Source organism: Sciurus vulgaris (genome assembly GCF_902686455.1).
Source record: "Sciurus vulgaris genome assembly, chromosome: 12".
NCBI lineage: Eukaryota > Metazoa > Chordata > Mammalia > Rodentia > Sciuridae > Sciurus > Sciurus vulgaris.
In genome coordinates this window covers 23,544,802-23,558,982 of record NC_136473.1, presented here as the reverse complement: position 1 = coordinate 23,558,982, position 14,181 = coordinate 23,544,802, and the positions used below count along the sequence as shown (strand labels likewise).

General features: G+C 39.1%; 1 protein-coding gene across 4 annotated transcripts in view; it reads left to right on the top strand.

Annotated features, from left to right (window-relative positions):
- Nucleotides 1-14,181, top strand: part of ARMC3 (armadillo repeat containing 3) — a 118,520-nt gene that overhangs the window by 90,747 nt on the left and 13,592 nt on the right. For 3 of the 4 annotated variants that reach the window (XM_079106328.1, XM_079106327.1, XM_079106330.1), the window contains 5 exons: nt 448-584; nt 1,805-1,973; nt 3,791-3,891; nt 4,526-4,633; nt 5,092-5,199. In XM_079106328.1, coding sequence (XP_078962454.1) covers nt 448-584; nt 1,805-1,973; nt 3,791-3,891; nt 4,526-4,633; nt 5,092-5,199 — 623 coding nt within the window. The remainder of the gene's footprint in view (nt 1-447; nt 585-1,804; nt 1,974-3,790; nt 3,892-4,525; nt 4,634-5,091; nt 5,200-14,181) is intronic. The other variant, XM_079106329.1, reaches the window with a different exon arrangement.

Genomic DNA, 14,181 nt, shown 5'->3' with positions numbered 1-14,181 from the left:
AGTTTCTTTATCCATTCATCTGTTTAACATCTCTAGTATTAGAGAAATGCAAATTAAAACAACTCTGAGATTTCACCTTACTCCATTTAGAATGGCTATTATCAAGAACACAAAGAATAATAAATGGTGGCATGGATGTGGGGAAAAAGGCACACATTTACATTGCTGGTGGGGTTGCAAATTGGTGCAGCCACTCTGGAAAGCAGTATGGAGATTCCTCAGAAAACTTGGAATGGACCCACCATTTGACCCAGTTATCCCACTCCTTGGTTTATACCCAAAGGACTTAAAATCTGCTTACTACAGTAATGCAGCCACATCAATGTTTACAGCAGCTCAGTTCACCATAGCTAGATTATGGAACCAGCTGAGATGCCCTTCAACCGATGAATGGATAAAAAAACTGTTTATGTTCTTAATGTGTAAAAATTTGGTTTCTGCTTTTAGTTAAAAAATTGTGGTGGACTGGAACCCCTGGTCGAGCTCCTGTACTCCAAGAATGACGAAGTGAGACGGCACGCCAGCTGGGCTGTGATGGTCTGTGCCAGCGACGAGCTGATGGCTGTCGAGTTATGCAGGCTGGGGTGAGTGGACGCCATCTTGTCTCTGGCTCAGATGAGGAGCTGAAGGTGGAGAAGTATGCTCTCCAGGCCCAAGGAAGGCCCAGCAGACTCTACGCTGCCACTCCCAGCCAGCAGAGCGCTCAGGAGACCTGTGTGGCCACAGTGAGGGCCTGAGCCCCGAAGGGACTGCCTAGAGGCGGGTGTCTTTCCCCATCCCTCCCCAACTGAGGTTGCCCACTGCCCTTTACCCAGCCATTTTCATTACCTCCTTTCCCATGTCTTTATCTTGAGACATGCTTCTCTTTCATTTTTCTCTGCTCTTACCAAACACTATCCTATTTCTCTCTTTAAGACTAAAATAAAATCCACAAGCCATGATATCAACTGTTTTTCTCCCTCACCCAACCAAACTTTTTTTCTTACCAGAATTCTCTATTTAACCTCCCTCACCTTATATGTTCTCCTTATAAACAGCCGATGCATTTAGTTGTCCTTAGCATAGCAGCAAATAGGGTTTAAAAATTTACTCAACTAATTCCTAACAATTTTTATTCTTTGTGTATATTGCCTGGTTAGCTGAAAAATTGGGGCCCAATACTAGTTTTGTTTTAAATGGATAATGTTTCTTTTTTTCCCCTGGAAGTGTCTGTGTTAGCTAGCTTTCCATTACTGTAACGAACACCTGAGCTAAATCAACTTACAAAAAGGGAAGGTTTGTTTGGACTCACAGTGTTGAAGGTTTCGGTCAATGATCAGCTGGCCTTGTTGCTTTTGGGCCTGTGGCATCTTGGCAGGAAGTAAGTGGCAGAGGATGCTGCTCACCTCGTAGCACCCAGGAAGCAAAAAGAAAGAGGAAAGGACTAGGGTTCCAATATCCCCTGCAAAGGCATGCCCCCCATGATCTAACTTCCTCCAATAAGACCCACTCTGAAAGGTTCTACCACCTTCCAAGAGCACCAAAGTTTGGAAACCAAACCTTCACACATGAGCCTCTGGCAGACACTTATCCAAATCATGGTAGTTTCTTTCACAACTGTTTGAATATGAGTCACTACCTGGCATATGTGTTCTCCAAAAAGGCTGATTTGTCTTCATAATTTTGTCAGTATTACTTTATCTAAGAGGGTGGGGGAGATGTTCAGCTTGCATCTCAATTCCTTCGGGATCTTAAGCATGTAAGTGGAAGCTCACCGTTGGGTTGCTCATAGAAAGCAAATAATGTCTTTTGCTTTTATTGACAGGGCTTTAGATATCCTTGAAGAAATTAATCTATCAGTGAGACGAAAAAATAAATTCAGTGAGGCAGCTTATAACAAATTGCTCAACAATAATCTCTCTCTGAAATACAGCCAGATTGGCTATTTGTCGTCAAGTAACATAATTAGTGATGGATTCTATGATTATGGTCGGGTAAGTGACAGCATTATTTGTGTTTTAGTGTATATGATAATAATTTTTCTTTTAATCATGATGCCATTACATGGCCATTTTACAAGCACCAAACATGATTTGTATTTTTACAGACAGAAATTTGAAAATTAGCACATTATCTTTAACTTTGGTTATAAGATTTCACATTCTAATAGTTTTAACCAGAATCTATTTATTTGTAGTTTAATCATCTTTCTAATGCCAGTCTCAAGTGTCAAATAAGGCATAAAAGGGGCATTTTAAATTTGAGGCTCTATTACTTCTTGTGCTTAGTGGAAAATAGGATTTTTTTTAAATTTCATTAATTAGACTTTGGAACTAACCATATTCTAGTACTGGACTTTAAAATGTAGAAGAATATTATTTTACTTAATTATATTTTGATGCAATTTTAAAAGAACATATGGTATAATTCAGCATTAATATTGAGAAAAATATAAAGAAAAATTAATATCTTGAGGACTTTTTGATGTGGCTTCTTAAGTTAGAATTTTTTTCTTTCCTTCCTTACTTCGTTCCTTTCTTTTTTTCTTTTTTCTTTTTTTTACACTTATTTTAAAAACCAAAGGCAATAAGGGGCATAGAGGCATAGACAAAACTTTAGAATTCTGCAGAGCTGAGAAACCAATATGATTTGCAGACTTCAAAAAAAAATATAAGTGTTACTCAAAGTTCCTGAGGTCAGGTAGAACCTATGCAAGAGAAAAAAATGACAAAGTTGGCCACAGAGAGAATCAAGAGCTAGTGGTGGCAGCTCTCAGAGAGTGACATCAAATGTACGCTTCCTGGACCGCAGGAGAACCCAGGAGCACAAGCCGAGTACTTGGCTGGGCAGGTGCAGGAACTCAGGACCAGACTGAGCAAGGCTGGAGAAGAAGCCCTCTTGGACCAGAAGCAGAAGAGACGAGGCCATAAAAAATTAAGATAGCTGAGCTGTATTGGGGAGGGATCTCTCGATCACAGCAGCAGAGAATGTGAGAAAATTTGAATGATGACAACAACTAGTCTAAAACTTTACCCTGGCTCCTCCTCCAGCACCGCCACTATACTCTGACACCCTGTGTGTGATACACATAACCACTGCAAAGCCACAAGGGGTAAATATCTCTGAAGGTACCTGGTGAGAGAACAGTAGCAACTAAATCAGAGAGGTAAAGGGATGCCAAAGACCATCAGAAGGACTTGGGCTTTAATCTGAATAAAGTGGGAAACTGGGCAGGGTCCGGGGCAGGAGGGTGAGATCTGCCTTATTTTTTAAAAGATCACTTTGCCTTATTCTAAAAGGATCACGAAAAGTATCTTGGATGAGAACGGAACCTAACCATCAGTTGATTGGAAAGAGATCTCAGAGGTTGATCCTAGACCATCCTCTCCTACCTGACTGATAAAATTGCCTGCATAGGGCTTTGTCTAACCTGTTTTTCAGATGTCCTCATGACACTTGAATAGTCAGTTTTAGCACTTAGTTACTTTTACAGAAAGTAAATTCTCTCTGAGGCATCTAGATGGATTGCTGAACTTGGATACTTTCAGGAGCTAAGAAACAGCTGAATGTAAGGCAGTGAAAATCGTGGGAAACTGGAGGGATGTATCCCACCCAAAGGCAAGAATGCTCTACAGCGTCAGATTCCCAGTTTTAAATATATGTACACACACACACACACACACACACACACACACATATAACATGTATGTGAATGAATTGAAAAAACTGTCAAGCACATATTCCATCAAAATTTACTTAAAAAAAATGACTTATACAGAGAATACTTTTCAGTTCTTAAACTATCTTACAGATAAATCCTGGCACCAAACTTTTGCCATTGAAGGAACTCTGCTTTCAAGAACCAAGTGATCATCGAGCCGTACTCTTGATCAACAGTAAAGCTTCTGATAAGTGAGTCTGTGGGCGGAGGCAGGGGATGCAGGAAAAGCACATATTTTGGTTTTTTGTTTGTCAGTATGTGAAAAGGTACAGATTCCTAGCATGGTGTCTTTTTTTTTTTTTTTTTTTTCATGGACTAAACAGCCACCACCACCAACGCAACCTGCTCTCTGCTCTTTTCCTTTGACACATGCTATCAATTTCCAGGGGATTTCTGAAGTCAGGGTTCTCACTCTGAGAATAACTGCAGAAAGTGTAGATAGGAGTCAACCAAGATAAGTTCTGTTAACAAGTCTCTAGAACTGTGTACTAGACCATAACCACCCAGCATTTTTCTTTAAAATAAGAAGTACATGGTAGAACTAAAACAATCAAAACTCAACACTCTTTAAAATGATCATGTATATCTATATAGCTAACACAGTACTAAGGTGATAAATTTCACATAAATATTTCCTGTTCTAGTGTATAAATGCTTTGTGGTATTCTTTGTGTTGTAATCTCTCCTTTATGCTGTTAAAATAGTATGTTCCTGTTAAAAGTCTGCTCCAAATATGGCTTTCAGAAAGAAATCTGTTCTGTAGGATAAAACCAAATATTGACAAATAAATTACTTGAATTCATAAATAATCTCAAATGTGTGAAGTCTTAGTTCTCCACCTCCATCTATGGATGATAAATCATCAGAAATGGGCTATGGACGAAGTATTTCTTCTTCTTCATCTTTAAGAAGAGCAAGTAAAGAAAAGACCAAGTGAGAAAATGATGTTTTATTCATACGCGAGTAACTCTCCCCTGAATCTGGGGGAGGGGGAGGATTTTTTTTTTTTTTTTTAGATTGTGGCAATGTGATTCTTATTCTTCTTATCATAATATAATTGCATAATCGCTTTTTAAATTGCTGTGGCAACGATGTCTGTAAAAGGAGCTGGGAAATTCAGGCTTCCCCTTTTGTCTGCTGTTGCCCCTACAGTATGTTGAATGACCGTGACTCCGTTCTGTGAGCAGGCCTGGTTTCCTTAGCTCTGGATGGAATGATGTCTAGCCCCAGGTTCCTAATGGCAAAAAGAATCAAAGCAGAATGAAAGGGGAAAGGCCTAATATACTATGAAATGCCCCGTAAATGTAACATACTGTTATTTTCTGAATGATTATAATTGGTTGTGGTGTTTTCTGAATGACAAAAAAAAAAAAAAGATTTTTTTTTTTTAGCTTCCGTTTTAGTGCTGGATTTGGATCTCCCACAGAAGAGAAAGCAGAGCCTGCTTCTGGAAGAAACACTGCTGCTAGCAAAAGTGCTGCAAAGGAAAAAGGACCCAGGTAGGAATGTGTCATTGTATTCTTCTCATGATAATCACGCCACATTCCAGTGGTGACAGGGAGAGGTGGCTTCTATTTTTTTCTCAGTGCTGGGAATCAAGCCCAAGGCCTTGGGCATGCGAGACAACTGCTGGAACACTGAGTTGCACCCTCAGCCCCAGAGGTGGCTTTTAATAGGAGGTTTTGGGGTCTGGTGGTGTGCTCAGTGGTAGAGTGCTTGTCTAGCACGTGTGAGTCCGAGACCCTGGATTCCACAAAAAGTCAAAACAGGAAGATTTATGTCTGAAATGGTGTGTCGAAAGAGGCAAGACTCCTGAGATGTAATTAAAAAGTACCTTTAGTTTGCCCCTAATAAAAAATTTACCCAGAGAGAATTTCTTCTGACTCTGAGAGTTTGGGTCACTGTGGTCACTGATAGGAATTGTAAGATCCTACGGCTTGAAGTACAAAATGACAACAGGAACTGCAGGCTCTAGCCACCCCATGAGTCCAGCCCTGCCCCACACATTCCTACCCAGCCTGCTTTTGGCTGCAGGGCCACCTGCTCAGGTCCTGCCTTTTACTCCCCTTGTGCTCACAGAGCCATGATCCTTCAAGGTAGAAGCATCCAGAAGAGGGAAACAGGACAAAGTTCGTACTTGATTAGAATAATTATATTGTGCTTTGGGGGCTTTTTTTTTTTTGTACTAGGGATTGAACTCAGAGGTCCTTAACCACTAAGCCACATTCCCAGCCCTTTTTATTTTTTTATTTAGAGACAGGGGCTCACTAAGTTGCTAGGGCCTCTCTAAATTGCTGAGGCTGACCTCAAATTTTCCATCCTCCTGCCTCAGCCTCCCCGAGACCCTGGGATTACAGGCGTGGGCCATTTCTGTAACATGTTGAAGCACTCACAACTTAATCTCATTTGCTGTGTCACTTTGGTCTACTAGCAAATCCCTTATTTTACTGGCTCCTTGCCATCTCCCCATTCTTTGTGACACCTCCAATATTGATACTCACCTTCATCATCTTCATCTCCTCTTCTTCTCTCCAGAGTTTTAGTTCTCATTCAAATTTGTATGCTAGCTAGGAGTCCTCTCCTGAGTCCCGACCTGTACCTCCTCTGGCCTGTTGGAGCTCTCTGCACTGCCCCTGCTGGCACCTCAAGTCCAGTATGTCCCAAATTGAATTCACTGTTGCCCCCACTCCCAAGCCTCCTCCTCCTCCTGTCTTCTCTTTGCTGTTTAATGTTACTCCAACTCCCACAGATTGCCAACCCCACCATCATCTTACAGTTTTCCTTCAGGCCGATACCTAGTCAATCTCTCTGTCCCATCCATTCCATTCTTAATTATTGTCCCTTAAATTGATTCCTTTCCTCCGTTACTTCCCCAGTTCCGGCCTTGATATTGGATCTCAAGTTTGCAACTTCCTTAGGATCAGCCCCTCTTGCCTTTTGCCAGCCTCCGCATTAACCTATCCTTCCTGTGCCCCGAAGAGTTACTATTTTGAAAGTTTGATCATATTGTTACTTAAAAGGGCCTTTTTGCCACACTGTATGCCAATCACTGAAACAAGGCTTCAAAACAGTTTTTTTCTTTTTCTTTTTCCCATGAAGTGACCAAGCATGGACGTAAGAAAACAAACCTCATTTCCAATCCACCTCTCGGAGGATAGCTTGGGGAGTATTCACGGGTGGAGACTTGGGGAAAGGTGGGTGGAGGTTAGGCCATAACTGGTGGTCTGCGCAGGCACAATCAAACTTCGTCCCTTTAGGGCAGAGGTGTTATTGCTGAAGTTGTTGATGTTTTTTAAGGTCAACTTAAAGCAAGTAACTAAGAGCAGGTGAAACTGATGAAGTCTAGAGGGGATTATTCTGTTTTTTTCCTCTGCTTCTGCCTGAAACAATGACCCCCTGTCATCTCCCAGATGGAGTCCAGGCCCTCCTGGGTGGCATACCCTGGGGTAGCCCTGCCTTGAGTGCTCGCAAATTCCTGTTCTTTATTTTCTTTATATTTTTGTGTTTGTGGAGCTTTCTTTGACCACCCCAGGTTAAACATTTACTTTGTGCCCACGCCTTTGTGAACTGGGATTTTAAAATCTTTAGTCAATGTATTTTTTTCTAGTTTAGTTGAGGTATTGTTGACAAATAAAAACGATACATATTTACTGTGTACAGCATGATGTTCAAATATACATTGTGAAATGTTCACCACTATTAAGCTAATTAACATATCCACCACCACAGGGTGACCTTTTGTGTGTGTGTGTGTGTGGTGAGAACCCTTAAGACCTACTTTTGTAAAAAATTTCAAGAATTACAGTACAGTATTATCACAATGTCACCATCCCATCTATTTCATCTCCAAACACACTCCTCTTGCATAACTGAAACCCCTCTGTGAATCATTTCTCTTATCTATAACCTGCACTGATTGGTGTGGATTTATTTATTGTTCTTTCTTGGAAGCAGCTGCTCACATGTTTGGAACCAGCCAACTGTTCTGTTTGCCTGCCCTCCTAGTCATCCACCTGTGACTGTAGAAATACAGGAATCTCACTCTTTTGCATGTAAATAAATATTCATCTTAACCTTAAAAAAAAAAGAAGGAAAGAAATATCCCTACGGTTTTTGATCTCACAATAAATCCATATTTTCTGGGGTAGTTTTGCTAAAGCTTGTGCAAGAAAGTTAGAAATGCTGCTGTCTTTTATCACAAACTAATGTTCTTCCTAGAGATTAATTTGTAGAAGAGCTAATTTTGCAATTTCCAAGGGTTTCCACATTCATTTAGAAGTAATATTTATTTAAGTATTAAAACCCTTATTAATTCAATTTGGTGCCTTCAAAAAGAAAGTGCTTCTATTTATAGCAGGAAACTACAGTTCTGGAGTTCCAGTAAATTATCTCTTACATCACTCAATAATTTGGTCCTCCCCTGAAGGTGTACCAGATGCTATCACCTGCGAGCCAAATGGCTCTTGCTTCTTACTTCCTGCAGCACGTTCAGTAGGAAATACTCATGCTTCTGCTTTATAGGTGGCCCTGAGTAACCACAGGAATTGAGCTATCCACTCTTAGAAAGCCCCTTGCAAGCCACTGTGTTGTAGCCTACCTGTACTCCAGCTACTAGGGAGGCAGAGGTAGGAGGATCACAAGTTCAAGGCCAGCCTGGGCAACTTCACGAGGCCCTGTCTCAAAATAAGGAAAAATAAAGAAAAAAGGTGTGGATAGCACTTGCATGGTATGCACAAGGCCCTGAGTTAGATCCCCAGTACTACTACTACTAGTATTAATTATTATTGTCATAAAATAAAGAAAAAACTCCCTTGAAATTTCAGAATATAGGTGAAACTATGTGTTCTGCAATTCTGACTTTCCTCATGATGGTTTCTAAAATTAACTTAAGAGCCTAACTACTTATGGGAAGATTTTTAATTTATTTTACAAAAAAAAAGGAAAAGGGTTAAGATAATATATCTGAGAAATAATAACTTTTACTTAGAGTTTTTATCATAATATACGAAGAATGCATTTAATGATATGTGATTATACTTTCTACTCAGCTAAGCAAATATAGTATTTAATTTGAAAATATGAAACCTTTAGGTACTTGTGATTAATAGTTTTATAATTCTCAAATAGCAATTGACAGGATTGTCTTTCTATATTTCTTGAAATAAATTAAAAAGAATATTCACATAGACTTCAGTTGATCCCTCCTTCCCACCTTATGCTTTAAGTAGTATTTGAAGATAAATAATTTCCACTCCCCATTTACTACTCGCAGAACAGAAAACACAAGTGAGTTTGTATGTGTATCTTAGGTGTTTATCCAGTCTGCCCTGTTGAGCTTTGTATTCTTGGCCTTCTTGATCTTGGGACAGATTTGAGTTCTTTGTTCTCAATAGCACAACAAAATAAAAGCTGCAGAAAAGCTACCATGTAATCTTAATATTACCAGACCCTATTATTATAAACAATATGTGTTAAGAAGATTTGCCCTTAAAAAAAGTAGACAAATTTTGGAAAGAACGTCATTTGTAAGGAAGAGAAAATATTTAGATAAAGCAACAATTCCTTTTAATCATAAACAGAAATGTTTATTTATATACTGCTACTTACTAAATGATAAAATTCTGTTGGAAAAAAATTAGAGAACAGGCTGGCCGAACTAGGAGCAGTATTGCCTGTGAATCAGGATTTAGAAGCTGAACTGTCTCTCTCCAAGCTCCACCCGAAGTCCCACACCACCCCATTCTGGAGAGCTGGGGAGCTAGTCCCCGGGGCAGGGAAGCAGGTCTGTGGCTGTGCCCAGGGACACAGGGCTTCTCTCAGCCCACACTCCACCCAAAACAGCCTAGAATCCTAGGAACTTGGTCTCCTTTCACTCATTCTTAGACCCAATCCCCAAGGTTGTTTGGGGCCATAGCAGACTACTTCTTGATCTCCTTCTTTGTGACTGTGGGTCAAAACGGTGAAGTCTTTAAGCATACCACTCATTAGCACCTCAGTAATGATTAAAGGGGGCGGGGAGAGAAGCTTAAGCTAAAAAAATGTGAAAAGTGACGGTCTGAGTCCCGGGAAGTGAGAAGTCTGTGACTCTCCTAACTGGTATCTTCCCTGTAAATTCTTGCAAAGTGGCTCTGGCAGAGGGCTGGGAAGTCCTCCCTGCTTTCTTCCTCCCCGAGGGTCATCTGTTCTCTGGATGCGGGCTTTCAACTAGTGGGGATCCCTCAGGAAAAGTCTGATAAGGTGAACCTTGTAGTGGTACAAGTGACAGATAAGACATTATGCATTGGCCCAGAGGAGTTTTAACTAAATGATGGCGGCACCTGGAAAATGTGCAGGCCAGCGGGGGGAGGGGTGCAGAGCAGGAAATGGACTGATCACATCACATCACATGGGCAAGGTGCCTGGGGTTAGCCACAGGAAAGAGCGAGCTCTTCCATCTCTCTAAAAATATAATTTGTGTAAAAGCAAGATCATAACTTCCGTACAAATGTGAAATTAATACTCCAAAATTTTTATTTTTTAAATGGACATATCAAAATATCAAACTTTACAATTCTGTGAGTTTTAAAAGAAGTGGAGATATATATAGCCATCAGTTCAGTCGGGATACAAAACAGTTCCATTGCTCCAGAACCTAATCTCTGCTATTCTCGGATCTGTTGCGTGATGCTATAGTTCAGTCTCTTTGGGAATGCCATTGGAATGGGAAGACTCAAGTGGAACTTCACCCAGAATAATACTTTTGATATTCTTCCAAGCTGCTTTCTGCTTCCAAGCTGCTTTCAATAGTGAATTCCTTTTTATTCCTGAACATTTCATTGTATGGCTGTACCATAGTATATCCATTGACCTATTATTCAAGGACATGTGAATTATTTAGAGCTTTTGATAATTATGAATAGAGCTGCTGTAAACACATAGTTTTTAGGAATGTAAATTTTAATTTCTGCAGGACAAATATCTGGGTGTAGGATTTATGAATTATGTAAGAAATATATGTCTAACTATATTAGACACTGACAGAATTTTCCAGGGTAGTGATAGCATTTTGCATTCTCAGCATTTCAAGGAGTTCTAGGTGCTCCATATCCTGGCTAACACTTGGTATTGTCGTATGTTTTGTAGTCATTTTAATATGCAAAACTGATATCTCCTCATGGTTTTAATTTGCATCTCCATAAAAGCTAATGATGTCAAACATTTTTTCATATCCACACTTACCAACCTAATATCCTCTGTTCAAGTAAGTGTCTGTTCCAGTCTTTTGCTCACTTTTTATATTGGGCTGTTCATTTCCTTACTGTTCAGTTTTAAGAACTCTACATATTTTGGTTGTGAGTCCTTTGTTGAACACACGGTTTGTAAATATTTTCTCCCAGTTTGTACCTTGTCTTTTCATTTTTTAAACTGTATCTTTCTTAGAGCAAAAGTTTTCGCTTTTGATGAAATCCAATTTATCAAATTTTTTTCTTATGGATTTTGTTTTAGGTGTCATGTCTAAAAACTTGACTTACTCCCAAGTCAAGAGTCATCCTTTGTTTTCTTCTAAAAATTGGATGTTTTTAGATTTTATATTTAGATCTAGCATCAACTTTGAGTTAATTTTTGCAGAGGATGTGAGGTTTAGGTTGAAGTTCAGTTTACATATGGAAATACTTCAGACTGAGAATCCAATTATTCTAGTAACATTTGCTGAAAAATTACCTTCCCTTTTTTTCCTTGAATTTTCTTTGCATCTTTGTCAAAAATCACTCAAGTGAATTTCTACCGGTCAAGATGGGGTTTGGCCATGATTCCCAAAGATAATCCTTAGAGCTACAAACTTGAGTGTTGAAATCCGAAAAGATCAAAATCCTTAATGTCTAAAATCCTGAAAGATCAAAATCACAAGCATATAATTCTGGAAAAAATAATTTTAGCATTCTTTAAAAGAGATTTATTTGCATTTTTAAAAAAGGGGGATTTACGTAAGAAACCTATAAAAACACACAGAACACTTCATAGGTCAAGTACCCAATAAAACAGGCGATAATACCATATTTTGCAAGCAGAAACACTCTGGTATACTAATGACAGTTGCACAAGTGTGACATTTAAGAGCAGGCAAATGACATTCATAAAGAAATAGGCCAAAAAACAGAATGTATAAACATACCACTGTGGTTGGTAATTATGTGCACCCAGTTTTATAACTACCTTCTTCTGAAAACCCAGGATGGACTGCCTAAATCTTGATCAGATCAATCAAATATCAGTGATTTACCACCACATATGGAGTTACCCAAAGAGTCAAGATCTCAAAAGATCTTCCAAGGTGCATACGTAAGAATAAGATATCTCTTTATTAACTGAGGAAGTTCAGCATTTTTACATATGCACACAACATTTACACACAAATTCAATGTTGTGATAATGCACTTTTAAGGAGTCAAATTTGCAAAAACGAAAATGCATAAAACGAACCAGAACTTTCTAGCAGCCTATGCGATTCATACCCCTACTATTGGAAATGGCACAAAAACTAAATACATAGCACTGCAAATTGTTAAAAAAAAAATAAAAAAAAAAAGGCATGCCAATAATATAAAATGGTGGGTGGGGGGAGGAACTAAGGTAAAATTTAAAAAGGAAACATGATATATGGAAAAGTGAAAGTGTATTACAAGGATAGATTATGGGCAACTGCGTGGAGGTAGTCCATAAGAGTAGACTGGATGACTCTTGGTATGGTTGGTTATGTTTTAAAGTCTTGCATATCAATCAATAACTGTGTGGGGTTTTTTTGTTTGTTTGTTTTTGTTTTTGTTTTTTCCCTTTTAGGGGATGGCACACCTTAAAGAATACATTCATGTTAATTTCCCACACAGTACTGCTCCTTTTGAAATTCTACCACAATTTGACCTACTCTTACACAGGCATTTCCCATTCAATTCCCAACTCCTATGCCATGTTTTTAGGCTGTTGTGGGTACACAGAAGTCCTTGTGCACTCAAATAAGATGACAGACTTGGTAAGGGAACAGTAGACTGTTGTGTGTCTTTTTATCCCCTGGTGCACAAAATCATTTTCAAACCAGTCAGTAACTTTGTTGACATCTTCAAGCAAATGCAACTTCAATTCATTAAAACTCCTGTAATTTTATCAGCTGGAAAGAAGGTCAAAGCAGAAAAATTATGCATTTTTAAACTGAAATTGTGATTGCTATATTGTATGGCCAATCCCATCTCCTCAGAATGCAGCTTTTTAACCTCTTTTATGCACTTTTTTTTTTTTTTCCTACCCCATGAGAGTTGTGGTTTTCAGGTTTTTGGCTTTCAGGATTTCAACATGATGGATTATGGCATTTGGGATTGTGTTTGAGGGGATTGTGATTGACACTGGTCAAGATGGCACAGACTAGTTTTTGTCTGCTCCTCCCTGCTAAATACAACTATTAACCCTGGAAAGAATGCAAGAAATAATGTAACCAAAGGAGAACTCCAAAGATGGTAGGAAAGCAATGACTTGAGACCTGAGAACTTGGAGAGCAATGTGGCAGCAAGGCATTTTATGTCTGCTCCCCCAAGAGAAGACCACCAGCCTAGCAGCGGAAAGCATCTAGTAGTCTCTCTGATGATACTAAGCAAATCCAGTACCACAGCAAGTGCACATGGAGCATTCGCAAATATGCTGGGTCATATGACGAGCTTCAGTACATTTTAAATAATTCAAATTATACACAATATGCTCTCTAACCATAATAGGATTAAAACAGAAATGCAACAACAACAAAACTCTAAACATGTGGAAACCGAATGACATGCTTCTAAATGATCCATGGAACAAAGAGGACATCTCAAAGGAAATGAAAAGGAACACAGAAGTGAATTTTCAAAGTGAAAACACAATATATCAAAATTTGTGAGGCACAACTAAAGCAGTATTGAGAGGGAAATTGTGTTGGTCAGTTTTCCATTGCTGTGACAAAATAACTGAGATAATCAAAAGAAGGAAAGGTTTATTTGGTTCACAGATTTCAAAGCACTTAATCCATGTTCACTTGGACCTTTTGCTTTGGGCCTGTGGCAGCACAGCATATAATGGTGAGAGTGTATGATAGAGGAGGCCCATTCACCCCATGGTGGCTAGAAGCAAGGGAGTGGGCTTTCATGTCTTCCCATCCCCTTCAAGGGCCACCTCCCATGATCTAGTTTCCTCCCACTCGGCCTTACTTCTTAAAGGTTCTACCATCTCCCATTAGTGCCATAAACTGGTAACGAAGACTTTAACATATGGGCCTTTGAAGGACATTCAAGATCCTAACTATAGCAGAAATCCATTACACTAAATACAAAATCTATTACACTAGAAACAAAAACAAAAAGTTCTCAAATTGATAATCTAAGATACTAGCTCAAGAAACTAGAAAAAGAATAAATGCAACACAAAGCAGAAGGAAAGATACAATAAAGATCAGAAGACAATGAAATTGAAAACAGAAACAA